General features: G+C 32.8%; 2 protein-coding genes across 3 annotated transcripts; both read right to left on the bottom strand.

Annotated features, from left to right (window-relative positions):
- Nucleotides 1–3,804: 3,804 nt before the first annotated feature.
- On the bottom strand, nt 3,805–6,241 carry LOC128240352 (uncharacterized). Its single transcript, XM_052956967.1, has 4 exons — nt 6,148–6,241; nt 5,854–5,911; nt 5,189–5,374; nt 3,805–4,174 (listed from the first exon to the last, which is right to left on the bottom strand). The coding sequence occupies exons 1-4, from the start codon at nt 6,157–6,159 to the stop codon at nt 4,005–4,007; spliced, it is 426 nt and encodes a 141-aa protein (XP_052812927.1). The 5' UTR covers nt 6,160–6,241; the 3' UTR covers nt 3,805–4,004.
- Nucleotides 6,242–12,209: 5,968 nt separating this feature from the next.
- LOC128240349 (uncharacterized) lies at nt 12,210–16,110 on the bottom strand. Of its 2 annotated transcripts, none has more exons than XM_052956963.1 (4): nt 15,957–16,110; nt 14,687–14,744; nt 14,025–14,210; nt 12,210–13,031 (listed from the first exon to the last, which is right to left on the bottom strand). In XM_052956963.1, the coding sequence occupies exons 1-4, from the start codon at nt 15,966–15,968 to the stop codon at nt 12,862–12,864; spliced, it is 426 nt and encodes a 141-aa protein (XP_052812923.1). In that variant the 5' UTR covers nt 15,969–16,110; the 3' UTR covers nt 12,210–12,861. The 2 variants fall into 2 exon arrangements, with proteins under 2 accessions (XP_052812923.1, XP_052812924.1); XM_052956964.1 differs by lacking the exon at nt 15,957–16,110 and adding an exon at nt 14,977–15,052.
- Nucleotides 16,111–16,333: the final 223 nt, after the last annotated feature.

Genomic DNA, 16,333 nt, shown 5'->3' with positions numbered 1-16,333 from the left:
GTTATTATTTTTTTTTACAGTATTCACTGAGTTATTTATTGATATGTCATCGAATATCAGCATACTTTTTGAATGTATACTTGTAGTCGTTCCCATCGCTTATGGTATGACCTTCTTTTATAATGAACGGTCAATATAATTTCTGTATCGAATGAGAAGAGGCAGAATGTTTCAATATTCGAAAACATTTATTTCAGTTAATAAGCAGCCAGTCGCCGTTGATTAAATACGGTGAAGTGGTATATATTAACAGTGAATGACCCAGTTAGAGGGTAGTTTACACACTATCATGTAGACCACTTATGCGTCGCAAATGACCATTAATCTACAAACAATAAAAATAAAAGCGCTGAAAGCGTTGAACGGGTGTAGACGCGACAAGCATAGTTTTACTTCTTTTACAATTCTGTTCATAGGCAATTACAATGGAATCCATAAATCTTTGAGAGGCCAATTACTGTAAACGATAAGTGCCTGTCATAACCTAAGATAGATAATGTGAATTGATGAATTGTGATACAATTAGCTAGTTTCAAAACATGGAAGTAAAAACTATATTACATTCAGTTACGGTCTAAGGTAACTGAGTGCAAGTTACTCAAATAGGCAAAGTGTATATTCTTTTAATGGGACCAATGAGTCAACTGTAACACTATATCTCCTCGTAAATTTTGACTTTAGTTTAAACTTATTCATTTTACAACGGTCGTGAAACATGCTTTTGCAACTTATATTAATCACTCTCGTTGGCACGATTTTGCGCGAGAGTGTGGTCTTGTGATGTGGGGGAAACCGGAGTACCCGGAGGAAACCCACTTGTCCGACTTGGTGACCACAAACCCAAACACACATGCGCCCAGTCTGGGATTCAAACCCGGGTCGCCTAGGTGAGAAGCGAGTACACTAACTACTGCGCTAACCGGGCGATAACTTTGGTAAATTGGTTAGAAAAAGGGCAAGTCATTCTTAATCATCATAATGTACGAAAATGCTGTAAATTTGTGTACAACAATTTGAAAAATGCACACAGTTTTTCATCACAAATGTTCTCAATTATTTTATTTTAAACATTAGAAAGGGAAGTAAATTGATAAGTCATTCTTTATCGTCATAACATTTGTCTACTTTTGTATATATCATTATTATTTTTTATAAAACTTTAAAACTAAATTCGGTGTTTGTTACTTTGTGTTACACAATGGACCAAACTATAACATGGTGACGTAAACATATCTCGTCGTTACGCCTGGTGATAGCTGATTATTTAGGAAAACCTTGAAGCGTGGGCGTATATACTTTATCAGGTTAGTGGATGCAATTATTTGTGGGAGAATAATAATCGTGTTTTCCGCCAAAATCGTCAGCAATGTGTTCTAAGCCGATAATGTTATCATCGACAGTGACGTTTGATTTAAACAATACTTTTAGATAAACAATACAAGATAAATTGCTTGCAAACATTTAGCATTATCTCTGCGAAAAGGTGTTTTTTGTCTGATAATTGATAATCTATTATGTCGGAAAATATCTATCAGCTAGTGTTATTTATATTTATCATAACCGACTCTAAATAAAGATTATCTTATCTTGAATGAAGTCCTAAACAATTAATTGTTTTATCTTTTACTTTTTTCTGATATCAATGATATTGATGGTAGTTTTAGAAATGAAAGCTTTATTTTAACTAATATTTCATTTAAATAAAGAAACTTATTGAATGGTAAAGTAAATCTATAGGAGTGGATGAGTCGGTTCATGTGCAACAACAAGATATTGAATCTACGTTAATCTACGTTATTCTATCTCCGAGAGTGCATTTCGTGTGAGAGTACTCTTCACCTGTACATTTAAGTATTTAGACATAAATACGATAATTATTAAGCGCTCTCTGACGTCACGCTTTTCCCAGAAATCTCATGTGATAGGTGGCGCTGTTTTTAGCGCCAATTTCATAATTTAGCGGGCCGCCAGCCGAGCGGTTATTGTTTATAGTTTAAATTTAATGTTTTCTTGACTAGTTTTTGACCGTGTATGCCGAGACAAGGGGACAAGATGTCACAATAAGGTTCCCTTCTCTATATTGATTGCCTGATTTTAGAGCCAGAGGGTATTTTGCATTTGCTTACATGGTATGTAGGCCCGATGATTCCATGTGAGTTTGGGGACTTTTATGTGGACATAACACATTCAAGTATATTTGCAATGATTTCATGTACAATAAAATCAAGCAAGTTTAAATCGACAACACTAAACTTACTTTGTTTAGATAAAACAAACTTTTGTGTTGTTCAAAGTGTTTGTTCAAGTTAGTTTTTATTGATCTTTCGGTTATTTAAATTTTGCCATTTTTCAGAAAAGTTGTAAGCCCATGCCTACAAGGCGTATATGTAATTACGCCACTGATGCCTCAATACATGTACTTTATCAAAATATCAGCAACACCTGTGTCCAACTTCACCCAAGTTTAGTAAGAAACATATGGCGTATCGGTCATGGCTAATGGCGGACACGTGATGCACCAGTAACTTAAACACTTTGGTGGCAAATACCATGGCAAATCGATTATTATGTCTTTTTCATATTTCTCTGTATTAATTAGAGATCTGAATAACCTCAGTAATGCATTGGAGAACCATTTCTCCTACATTGAAATTCAGAACAAACTATAATGTTTCCGTAAGAGGTAGTAGAATATACTTGTTGGTCAATACAACAACTTCAAAACATGGTTGATGTCATGTAAAATGTAACTTCAAGAAACTTAAACAAAGTGCAAAAATGTAGGAATACTTAAACAATTTCTAACACGAACTACCAATGATTTATAGCATGCAAATGCACATGGTACACAATATCAAGAAGCATGACACGTTTATCATTGATTGTTTTTGCGTTTACAGTCATGATGGACATTGCACATCGTGTGATGAAATATTTCATCTAATTAATACAGAGTCGGACTCGAAACTGATTTAGGCTTCAGTATTATAGTTGTATTTCATATTGGATGGGAGTATTATTATTATTCTGTCATATTCTTATATTGGTAGATCAGCAGTCAGGTGTTGATAACTATAATCAGGTGAATCGGTAGATTAAAAAGAGGCTTTGCCTGTAGATAAAATAAAACTTTTGAGCACTAAGCAAATAAATGTTTGTAAAGATACATCAGAATTTACCACGTTTGAATTGAAACAAATGTATACAGCCTTCATCAACCTGTACATTAATCTTATGAATCATCGTTAACGCAACGTTATATGTTTGCAAGATCATAAACTTTAGTCCAACTGGCTTTCATTGTCTATATAGGTTTGGGAGTTTTGGGGTTTAACGTTTTACGACAAAGCCTGTTTCAAATATCTTTTAATGCAAATGCTAAATATTCAGATCATATCATGTTAGCGATAGTGGTGAAAAAAAGAATAAATACACAGTTTTTGCATCAAATCGTTTAATCACGGAATTGCTACAAAATGTTACAAAGATAACAAAACAGCAATGCTTGAACATCGAGTAATAGAACATTTTAACAACATGTTTTTGCATATACAATTTTTATCAATAAATACCTATATAATGGGTAATTGTATCAATAAAGGGTCACCCAAAACCAACGGTATTCTTACAATACTTGTGTATTATATTGCAAACAAGTTTCATGTTTGTTAAAGTCAAAGTGTGGATGGTTCTGAATAATAAGGATGTTGGATTTCAGATGTTTACAAGATGGTAACTCTCTAAAAAGCAACGCGAAGGTGCTGTATGTGTGCTTCATAAAAACATTCAACTATTACATGAGCGCTCATTCTATCCTGAATTTATTACACGATTTTTAAAAAAAATACTTTGAAAATTAATAATTTTCGTAATGAATGACCACATTTTTTATATAATTATTATTATTTTGTTGAATTACAGAGCTAAATACATAAAAAGTTCATGGACTCATCTAAAAGGTGGCTTCCCAGTTAATTCGCAAAGTTTGATGGATTTCCTGATCTCTAAGGCCCGTTGTGAAGGCAGTTACACAGATTGCTTCCTAGCATGAGTCCTGAAGCCTCACAATTGGCACAACACACGGGAATACTGTTGATGTTTCCGCCATAGGCAGCGTTGGCCCCGGCCAGGCATGTGTCACATTGAGCCCCCTTCCAGCAGTCACCCCTGATGTCTGAAAAAGGGGAAGTCAGGCTGGTAAATTTACATTTTACTGACTGTTCCAAGGCGGTTCCTAACAATCCTCAATACACATACCTAGTTTTTTATATAGTATAAATGCACTATGTTGTTGTTAGAGTTTTTTGCTGTTGTTTCATGTTTCTTGTTTGTGTTTTTGTCTTTGTCTTTATCTTCTATACCTTTGGCGTTTACCCTGTGCCATTAAACGGGGTTTATGTTTAAACTTTTGACTACTGTGATTGTTTCTGTAGATATTCACATAAGTATTGTTATTAAAGGGAGAATCATGTTTGTCTAGATGTTAACAACTTTGCAAAGAGAAGCTAACGAGTGTTGCTAATATTCATTCATATTTTTCCTGCCTTCCTACCACTTAAAGTGACACTTTTATTCAAAATCAATACATCTGCATGTATAACAAACATACCTTTTGAGTGATAAACTACTTACTTAATAATGCATTTATGGAAAATATTATTATAAATTACTGATAACAAGATTGTAACCGTGTATTTAATAGCTTAAAACTCAAAACCATTAAATGATATTTAATGATTGTTAATTGCTAAAAGTCTTACTGTTATCTAATACCCTCTTATTAGAAAGACTGTGTGTTCGTCACCGTTCTTTCAAAATAAACTCGGTATCCTCCATATGAACCATTGTTTTCGACATTTAACAATTGTTTTTGGTATATTCAAACAACATTAATTACATGCATTGTGGTTGATTGTTTTTAAGAGTATTAGTGCATCTTTAATCATGCGGAAGTGATTGTGTGAGCTATAAATGCTGAGCAATAAGCGAGAAGAAAGGTATCAAAGTACGTGCTAGCGGCGCTACGTAGGATCAGGAATCTTGACCCCTTCACTATTTCATTGACTATAAACGAAGATAAATGTTGTCATAATACATACACAATATACATGAAGTATTTGCAAACAAGAGACCAACAATGATTGCCATAGAAATGGACATTAGATAGATAAAATATCTTTGTTCTCACCGGCAGGATCGTAACATTGACACCAAGGCCTCCCGTCGCTAGCCCGGTTCCCGGCTCGGCAGTACTTGCTACATGTAGGTGAACACACCTTCAGGTCACGTGGCCGACCAAGTGCGTCATTGACCTTCACGGTCCAGTATTGACCTTCGGGACAAGCGTTACAGGCGCTTCCCGCTCTGCAGTTGGCTGGAATTAATATTCCACATATGATTAATTTTTTAAAATTGTGTTGATAGTTGAAGAGACATTGCAGAATGTTTATATCCGTATTAATTATAAAATATATTATGAATTTTCCTTTTTTTCTGGTAGAAGTGAAAATGAAATTTTGAAAAAAGTCCCCTGTCAGTAAAATGATTCGGTTATTTCACAGTTATGTAATTGATTTTAGAACATATCTGCTCCTTGCATTTTTACAGTCATAACAGTACAATTCGTGCACGAAAAAAATGGTGGAATTTGATATGTTGTTTCAACAGTTGAAATATTTGAGGAAATATTGCTATCATCAGTTATTTAATCTTATCATTTTAACAATAGGAAATTAGTAAAAACGAATAAAAGTGTGAAAATTTGATACTTTCAATATCTTTAAATTAAAACTGTGGCTAAATTCTAGCCATAGGTTTCCTGGATTTGTTAAAGAAGAAGAAGCTTGGACTTACATGGCGCTCCTTCGGCACTGGCCCAGAGGTAAAACACGCACACTAAGCTGCAGTAGATCTACAAAACATTATAACAAAACATTTTTGTACAAATACTATTATCAATTAGAATGTTCATATCTATCTGAAAACTGCACTCGAAGAAATAAGATGAACGCATGTTACAAATGTTACTTAATTCTGTATCAAAAGCGTTTGGTTACTTTAATTGACATGTCAAAGTGCATGCACAACTAATGTAATATTATGTGCTAAATTACATAAATTACATTTTACACATTAAGTTCAACTCACTGCGATGTTCATTTTGTTTAAAGTATATCCTTAAGGAGATGATATAATCGAGTGTTAACAATTTAATTGCTACTGATAATTCTTAAGTGAAAACGAACGTATTTATACTTTATTTTACAGGATAGGGAATGTTTTTTCTTAGTAATAGGAAAGTCCCCAATTATACAGCAGATGACTTTGGCGATAAACAAACACAGTTGTATTTCAAAATCCTTTCCTAGATTATCAAAACCTCACTCGTATGATTTTTCAAGTTAGGTGATTCATCCCAAAAGTGTTTCATAACAAGGTGATTTTAAACTTTAACGTTTTAATAACTTAAACTCCCAGTATGCATTAGTAATGTAAACTTATCCAAATGCATGTATACCCAAATGACTTATGTGAACCTTCTCGACATTTTTAACCCCCATTACGATGAAAATTTATTTTTTTATCGCCAAAACAAACATGCACATGACCGAAAGTACATTCTAAATTTAGCTCAAACAACATCACTTCGAATTAAGCATATCACGTGACTTTCTTAATGCCAAAATAGTATATTTGCTTTTTAATGCTACTTTTCATATTTCTAAGAAAGTGATTGGTTTAAATAAATATTTAAACCAAAATATCATACTTACAATGTTATTTTTATAAATTATTTTAATTTGAAGCTAAACTTTATTAATTTGAAGAAAAGTAAGGTAATAAGACAATAAGTAGTAACATTATTAATAGGCGATTTCGTACTAAACAATATAGATAATTTTTCAGTCTAAAATGATTGCATAATATTTATTTCAGAAACATGAGCCCAATTTTTTCATGTGAAGTTTTATTTGAAAATGTTCAGTATTTATCCAGTTCTTTGTGAAAAAGCACGTAGGCTTCTTTTTAGGATGAAACAGGCAACTGCCTTGTACTTTTACAAAGAGATAAGCTCCACCCCCGTTTCTACCTTAAGTTATTAGCATATAGTGAGTCAGTGGTCAAGTTAGTGTTACCGTTAGACATTCCTATGCATTTCATTATAATGAAGCATACCGTGAACCTCGGGATTTTATCAGAAATTATCGTAGCTACAAGATATCATAGCTATTTAAGCACTTTTACTTTCGTTCTCTGAATAATCTGATTCTAAGACGTCCTGGGATTTTAACGTTCAATTTATTAGATTACGAGCATGCGTTGAACAAAACAATACATTTATGTTAGATTGTGTGTACTGCTTCAAAGTACCTTTTAAACAACAATCTTGTTGACCAATATTTATGCGAAAAGCCACAGTAACAAGCCCAGTAGCAAAAGGTTTAAACATACACCCGGTTTAATGGCACTGGGTAAACGCCAAAGACATAAAACATAAAATCACAAACAAGAAACATGGAAGAACAGCACAAACCTCCACAAGCAGCACAGTTCATACATACTATATATAAAAAAACTAGGAATTTCAAGGATTGTTAGGTACCCCATTGGAACGGTCCGTAAAATGTGAATTTACTGGGGGTTTAAACCTTTTTAAGTGCTCAAACCTCACTCCTATCACAACAATCCTAAATAAAGATAAAATGCAAAAGGTAAATCTTATCAAAATATGCATTAACTTGAGGAAACTTAAAAATAAAACAAATAATAATAAACTTATAGGTAAACCCCAAATACTTCTATGATTAAAGATCCAAACTCTATCTGCAGACGGAGGAATACAAATCAGAGCACCTAATGCAAAAACTTTTCTAAGATACGATGCAGCCATTGTTTGAAACTTTGGACACCACACACATCATTGTACTAAAACTGGGAACAAATAAAGAAAACATTATTAAAAATAAAAGCGACATGTAGTTGCTAATACTTAAAAGAACAAAACATAGAAAGATGCACGAAGGTAAGTTTCTTTTTTATGCATTATTATCTTTGACTCATTTGATTTCAATGATCAAAACATTTAAAACCGTTTAGTAACATGTTTGTGTATGTTGAATGATATTTTGGTGTTTTTTAACTGGAGAATTTGAGACCACTTACATTTTAATTGAAAATTATAAAAGCTAATATTTCTTATCTGTATACAAATTATACGTTGTTTTTTTATCATTGAAGTCAAATAGCTAAATATGATTATGTATTAAGTTATAACGTTTCTTTTGTACTTATAACTATATTTTGAACCTTTTACATATATAAACAAGACTCATCAAAGTTTGTCAATACATCAACACAATTTATCAGCTATGAAATTAATGCATGACCAAAAAGTGCGGGGATTATTTTGTCTGCGTCTAATTTCAAAATCAGCCGCAGCGGTGTTTGCTTTTTAGACAAACAGTACGTCAAACCGCAGAGATTAAAACACACGAGTAATGTTTATCATGGGAAACAATAGTGCATTAAGTATAGACATGAAATAAATTCTTTGAAATGTTTACTTCCCTTACATTAACGATATAAAGGTTATTTTGTTTATGTTATTTTTTTACAGTATTCACTGAGTTATTTATTGATATGTCATCGAATATCAGCATACTTTTTGAAGGTATACTTGTAGTCGTTCACCTCGCTTATGGTATGACCTTTTATAATGAACGGTCAATATAATTTCTGTTTCGAATTAGAAGAGGCAGAATGTTTCAATATTCGAAAACATTTATTTCAGTTAATAAGCAGCCAGTCGCCGTTGATTAAATACGGTGAAGTGATATATATTAACAGTGAATGACCCAGTTAGAGGGTAGTTTACACACTATCATGTAAACCACTTTTGCGTCGCAAATGACCATTAATCTACAAACAATAAAAATAAAAGCACTGAAAGCAGTGAACGGGTGTAGGCGCGACAAGCATGGTTTTACTTTTTTTACAATTCTGTTCATAGGCAATAACAATGGAATCCATAAATCTTTCAGAGGCCCATTACTGTAAACGATAAGTGCCTGTCATAACCTAAGACAGATAATGTACATTGATGAATTGTGATACAATTAGCTAGTTTCAAAACATGGAGGTAAAAACTATATTACATTCAGTTACGGTCTATGGTAACTGAGTGCAAGTTACTCAAATAGGCAAAGTGTATATTCTTTTAATGGGACCAATGAGTCAATTGTAACGCTATATCTCCTCGTAAATTTTGAAGATAACTTTAGTTTAAGCTTATTTATTTTACAACGGTTGTGAATCATGCTTTTGCAACTTATATTAATCACTCTCGTTGGCACGATTTTGCGCGAGAGTGTGGTCTTGTGATGTGGGGAAAACCGGAGTACCTGGAGGAAACCCACTTGTCCGACTTAGTGACCACAAACCAAAACACACATGCGCCCAGGCTGGGAATCAAACCCAGGTCGCCTAGGTGAGAAGCGAGTGCACTTACTACTGCGCTAACCGGGCGATAACTTTGGTAAATTGGTTAAAAAAGGGCAAGTAATTCTTAATCATCATAATGTACGAACATGCTGTAAATTTGTGTACAACAATTTGAAAAATGCCCACAGTTTTTCATCACAAATGTTCTCAATTATTTTATTTTAAACATTAAAAAGGGAAGTAAATTGATAAGTCATTCTTAATCGTCAGAACATTTGTCTACCTTTGTATATATCATTATTATTTTTTATAAAACTTTAAAACTAAATTCGGTTTTTGTTACTTTGTGTTACACAATGGACCAAACTATAACATGGTGACGTAAACATATCTCGTCGTTTCGCCTGGTGATAGCTGATTATTAAGGAAACCTTGAAGCGTGGGCATATATACTTTATCAGGTTAGTGGATGCAATTATTTGTGGAAGAATAATAAGTTTTCCGCCAAAATCGTCAGCAATGTATTCTAAGCCGATAATGTAATCATCGACAGTGACGTTTGATTTAAACAATATTTATTTAGATAAACAATACAAGATAAATATCTTTCAAACATTTAGCATTATCTCTGTGAAAAGGTGTTTGTTTGTCTGATATTGGATAATCTATTATGTCGGAAAATAGCTATCAGCTAGTGTTATTTATATTTATCATAACCGACTCTAAATAAAGATTATCTTATCTTGAATAAAATCCTAAACAATTAATTGTTTTATCTTATATTATTTTCTTATATTAGTGATGTTGATGATAGTTTTAGAAATGAAAGCTTTATGTTAACTAATATTTCATTTAAATAAAGAAACTTGTTGAATGTTGGTAAAGTAAATCTATAGGAATGGGTGAGTCGGTTCATGTGCACCAACAATATATTGAATCTACGTTAATCTACGTTATTCTATCTCCAAGAGTGATTTCGTGCGAGAGTACTCTTCACCTGTACATTAAAGTATTTAGACATAAATACGATAATTATTAAGCGCTCTCTGACGTCACGCTTTTCCCAGAAATCTCAGGTGATAGGTGGCGCTGTTTTTAGCGCCAATTTCATTACTTAGCGCCCCGCCAGCCAAGCGGTTATTGTTAATAGTTTAAATTTATTGTTTTCTTGACAAGTTTTTGACCGTGTATGCCACGATGGCATATTTTATACACTTACAGATGTCGAGGTAGATAACAATACACTAGCCGTGATGAATATGTATATTGACGCCAAAAGTTATATGCGCTTTAAAATTATTTGGTCAACGAAATTTCTGGTTTTACCAGGCACCTGCCAAGGGGACAAGATGTCACCATAATGTTCCCTTCTCTATATTGATGGCCTCATTTTAGAGCCAGAGGGTATTTTGCATTAGCTTTCATGGAATGTATGGTAAAGCGAATCAGAAGGATCGGTACGTAAGTGTATGTGCACCAACCAGATATACCATTTAACCGCATGAATTTCGTTATCTGAAATTTACTTAATGCCCAGAAGCGTAGCTAGGGCCTAAAACTTGTAAGCCCGATGATTCCATGTGAGTTAGGGGACTTTTATGTGGACATAAAACACATTCAAGTATATTTGCAATAATTGCATGTACAATAAAATTAAGCAAGTTTAAATCGACAACACCAAATTTACTTTGTTTAGATAAAACAAACTTTTGTGTTGTTCAAAGTGTTTGAGAAGTAAGTTTTTATTGATCTTTTGTTTTTTTAAATTTTGTCATTTTTCAAAAACGTTGTAGGCCCAGGCCTACAAGGCCTATATGTAACTACGCCACTGATGCCTCAATATATGTACATTATCAAAATGTCAACAACACCTGTGTCACACCTTCACACAAGTTTAATAAGAAACATATGGCGTATCAGTCGTGGCAAATGGCGGACACGTGATGCCCCAGTAATTTATACACTTTGGTGGCAAATACCATGGAAAATCGATTCTTATTTCTCTGTTTTAATTAGAGATCTGAATAACCTCAGTAATGCATTGGAGAGCCATTTCTCCTACATTGATATTCAGAACAAACTATAAAGTTTCCGTAAGAGTTAGTAGAATATACTTGTTTGTCAATACAACAACTTCTAAACATGGTTGATGTCATGTGAAAAGTAGTTTCAAGAAACTGAAACAAAGTGCAAAAAATGTAAGAATACTTAAACAATTTCTAACACGAACTACCGATGATTAATAACATGCAGATGCACATGGTACACAATATCAAGAAGTATGACACATTTATCATTGATTGGTTTTGCGTTTAAAGTCATGATAAACATTGCACACCGTATGATTAACTATTTTATCTAATTAATACAGAGTCGGAGTCGAAACTGATTTAGGCTTCAGTATTATGTTTGTTTTTCATATTGGATGGGAGTATTATTATTCTGCCGTATTCTAATATTGGTAGATCAGAAGTCAGGTGTTGATAACTATAATCAGGTGAATCGGTAGATTAAAAAGAGGCTTTTCCTGTAGAAAAAACAAAACTTTTGAGCACTAAGCAAATAAATGTTTGTAAAGATACATCAGAATTTACCACGTTTGAATTGAAAACAAATGTATATAGCCTTCATCAGCCTGTACATTAATCTTATGAATCATCTTAAACGCAACGTTATATTTTTTTGCAAGATCTTAAACTTCAGCCCAACTGGCATTCATTTTCTATATAAGTTTGGGAGTTTTGGGGTTTAGCGTTTTTCGACAAAGCCTGTTTCAAATATCTTTTAATGCAAATGCTAAATATTCAGATCATATCATGTTAGCGATAGAGGTGAAAAAAAGAATAAATACACAGTTTTTGCATCAAATCGTTTAATCACGGAATTGCTACAAAATGTTACAAAGGTAACAAAACAGCAATGCTTGAACATCGAGTAATAGAACATTTAACAACATGTTATTGCATATACAATTTTTATCACTAAATACCTATATAATGGGTAATTGTATCAATAAAGGGTCACCCAAAACCAACGGTATTCTTACAATACTTGTGTATTATATTGCAAACAAGTTTCATGTTTGTTAAAGTCAAAGTGTGGATGGTTCTGAATAATAAGGATGCTGGATTTCAGATGTTTACAAGATGGTAACTCTCTAAAAAGCAACGCGAAGGTGCTGTATGTGTGCTTCATAAAAACATTTAACTATTACATGAGCGCTCATTCAATCCTGATTTTATTACACGATTTTTAAACAAAATACTTTGAAAATGAATAAATTTCGTATTGAATGACCACATTTTTATATAATTAGTATTATTTTGTTGAATTACAGAGCTAAATACATAAAACGTTCATGGACTCATCTAAAAGGTGGCTTCCCAGTTAATTCTCAAAGTTTGATGGATTTCCTGATCTCTAAGGCCCGTTGTGAAGGCAGTTACACAGATTGCTTCCTAGCATGAGTCCTGAAGCCTCACAATTGGCACAGCACACGGGTATACTGTTGATGTTTCCGCCATAGGCAGCGTTGGCCCCGGCCAGGCATGTGTCACATTGAGCCCCCTTCCAGCAGTCACCCCTGATGTCTGAAAAAGGGGAAGTCAGGTTGGTAAATTTACATTTTACTGACCGATCCTGAATACACATTCCTAGTTGTTTATATAGTATAAATGCACTATGTTGTTGGTAGAGTGTTTTGCTGTTGTTCCATGTTTCTTGTTTGTGTTTTTGTCTTTGTCTTTATGTTCTATACCTTTGGCGTTTACCCTGTGCCATTAAACGGGGTTTATGTTTAAACTTTTGACTACTGTGATTGTTTCTGTAGATATTCACATACGTATTGTTATTAAAGGGAGAATCATGTTTGTTTATGTGTTACCAACTTTGCAAAAGAAGCTAACGAGCATTGTTAATATTCATTCATATTTTTCCCGCCTTCCTACCACTTAAAGTGACACTTTTATTCAAAATCAATACATCTGCATGGATAACAAACATACCTTTTGAGTGATAAACTACTTACTTAATAATGCATTTATGGAAAATATTATTATAAATTACTGATAACAAGATTGTAACCGTGTATTTAATAGCTTAAAACTCAAAACTATTAAATGATATTTAATGATTGGTAATTGCTAAAAGTTTTACTGTTATCTACTACCGTCTTCTTAGAAAGACTGTGTGTTCGTCACTGTTCTTTCAAATAAACTCGGTATCCTTCATATGAACCATTGTTTTCGACATTTAATAATCGTTTTTGGTATATTCAAACAACATTAATTACATGCATTGTGGTTCATTGTTTTTGAGAGTAGGAGTGCATCTTTAATCATGCGGAAGTGATTGTGTGAGCTATAAATGCTGAGCAATAAACGAGAAGGAAGGTATCAAAGTACGTGTCAGCGGCGCTACGTAGGATCAGGTACCTTTACCCCTTTCACTATTTCATTGACTATAAACGAAGATAAATGTTGTCATAATACATACACAATACACATGAAATATTTGCAAACAAGGGACCAACAATGATTGCCATAGAAATGGACATAAGACAGATAAAATATCTTTGTTTTTACCAGCAGGATCGTAACATTGACACCAAGGCCTCCCGTCGCTAGCCCGGTTCCCGGCTCGGCAGTACTTGCTACATGTAGGTGAACACACCTTCAGGTCACGTTGCTGACCAAGCGCGTCATTGACATTCACGGTCCAGTATTGACCTTCGGGACAAGCGTTACAGGCGCTTCCCGCTCTGCAGTTGGCTGGAATTAATAGTTCACATATGATTCATTTTTAAAATTGTGTTGATAGTTGAAGAGACATTGCAGAATATTTATATCCGTATTATTTATAAAATATATTATGAATTTTACTTTTTTTCTGGTAGAAGTGAAAATGAAGTTTTGAAAGTCCCCTTTCAGTTAAATGACTCGTTTATTTCGCAGTTATGTAATTGAATTTAGAACATATCTGCTCCTTGATTTGTTTACAGTCATAACAGTACAATTCGTGTACGAAAGAATGGTGGAATTTGATATGCAGTTTCAGTTGAAAATTTTGAGGAAATATTGCTATCATCAGTTATTTAATCCTATCATTTTTAACAATAGGAAATTGGTAAAAACGAATAAAATTTGATACTTTCAATATCTTTAAATTAAAACTGTGGCTAAATTCTAGCCATGGGTTTCCTGGGTTTCGCTACCGATTCGATAAAGACGAAGAAGCTTGGACTTACATGGCACTCCTTCGGCACTGGTCCAGAGGTAAAACACGCACACTAAGCTGCAGTAGATCTACAAAACATTATAACAAGACATTGTTGTACAAATTCTTTTTGTCAATTAGAATGTTCATATTTATCTGAAAACTACACTCGAAGAAAATGAGATGAACGCATGTTACAAATGTTACAACTTCACTCTGTATCAAAAGCTTTTAGTTACCATATTTCACATGTCAAATTGCTTGCGCATATAATATAATTGTATGTGCTAAATTACATTGTACACATAAAGTGCAACTTACTGCGATGTTCATTTAAAAAAAAGATTATCCTTATAGAGATGATAGAATCGAAAGTTAACAATTTAATTGCTACTGGTAATTCTTAAGGGAAAGCGATCGTATTTATACTTTATTTTACAGGATAGGGAATGTTTTTTCTTAGTAATAGGAAAGTCCCCATTTATACAGCAGATGACTTTTGCAATAAACAAACACAGTTGTATTTCAAAATCCTTCCTCGATTATCAAAACCTCACTATTAAGGATCTTTTAAGTTGGGTGATTTATCCCAAAAGTATTTCAAAACAAGGTGATTTTCAACGTTAACGTTTTAATAACTTAAGGTCCCAGTATGTAGAAGTAATGTAAACTTATCGAAATGTATGTATATCAAAATGACTTATGTGAACCTTTTCGACATTTATCCTCCATTAAGATGAAAAGATAAAAGAAAAATCATTTATCGCAATAACAAACATGCATGCCAAAATTATTATTATTATTATTATAATTATTATTACTATTAGTATTAGTATTAGTATTATTATTATTATACCTCATTAATATAGTACTCTTTTCATAAAGCAATATACGTTCAAACGTGCTTTACAATCCATATACACAAACACACAAAAATCAAACTATTAAACTACAAATTAAGCGTGGCTACACTCAACTTTGTATAATTATTTTAAAAACTTAATTTGGACAATAATGCATTAATATAAAAACACAATATGAACTTAAATTAAAAGGTAAATGAATAGATAATCGTTCTAAAAATGAATCTTAATGATATTGTGAAATAATAATAAATTACATAACAATTATATTAGCAAAATAACATAAAAAATGCTACGCTATACATGTTCAAAAATATAAATGATCTACACTCAATAAATGAGCAGGTTTCATACCAATTTATTATCATTTACGTATGTACATAATAATATAATATGTGTTAAATTACATTATACAGTATAACATAATGTGCAACTTACTGCGATGTTCATTTTTCCAAGTTTATTCTTAGGGAGATGATAGAATCGAATGTTGATAATTTAATTGCTAAATTACAAATGATAATTCTTAGAGGGAAACAATCATATTTATACGTTATCTAACAGGAAAAGGAATGTTTTTTCACTAAGTAAAAGTCAAGTCCCCATTGACACACCAGATGTCTTTTGCTATAAACAAAAACAAATGTATTTCAAAATCCTTCCAAGAGTTAAGTACTTAAAGTACCAGTATGTTTAAGAAATGTAAACTTATCGAAATGAATGAATATCCAAATGCCTTCTGTTAACCTTTTTGACATTTTTTAACCCCCATGATGATAAAAAATTATACTTACAATGTTATTTTCATAAAAGAA

Source organism: Mya arenaria, chromosome 7 (genome assembly GCF_026914265.1).
Source record: "Mya arenaria isolate MELC-2E11 chromosome 7, ASM2691426v1".
In the NCBI taxonomy this organism is placed as follows: Eukaryota; Metazoa; Mollusca; class Bivalvia; order Myida; family Myidae; genus Mya; species Mya arenaria.
Note: the sequence above shows the minus strand (reverse complement) of the source record. Positions and strands in the feature narration are given on the sequence as shown.

Bases quoted from the DNA above. Each gene is read 5' to 3' on its own strand.
- LOC128240352 (XM_052956967.1), bottom strand. The intron at 5,375-5,853 runs GTAAGTCCAAGC...TATTAATTCCAG, and splicing joins CAGTGCCGAAGGAGCGCCAT to CCAACTGCAGAGCGGGAAGC. The intron at 4,175-5,188 runs GTGAGAACAAAG...CCCCTTTTTCAG, and splicing joins TCAATGTTACGATCCTGCCG to ACATCAGGGGTGACTGCTGG.
- LOC128240349 (XM_052956963.1), bottom strand. The intron at 14,211-14,686 runs GTAAGTCCAAGC...TATTAATTCCAG, and splicing joins CAGTGCCGAAGGAGTGCCAT to CCAACTGCAGAGCGGGAAGC. The intron at 13,032-14,024 runs GTAAAAACAAAG...CCCCTTTTTCAG, and splicing joins TCAATGTTACGATCCTGCTG to ACATCAGGGGTGACTGCTGG.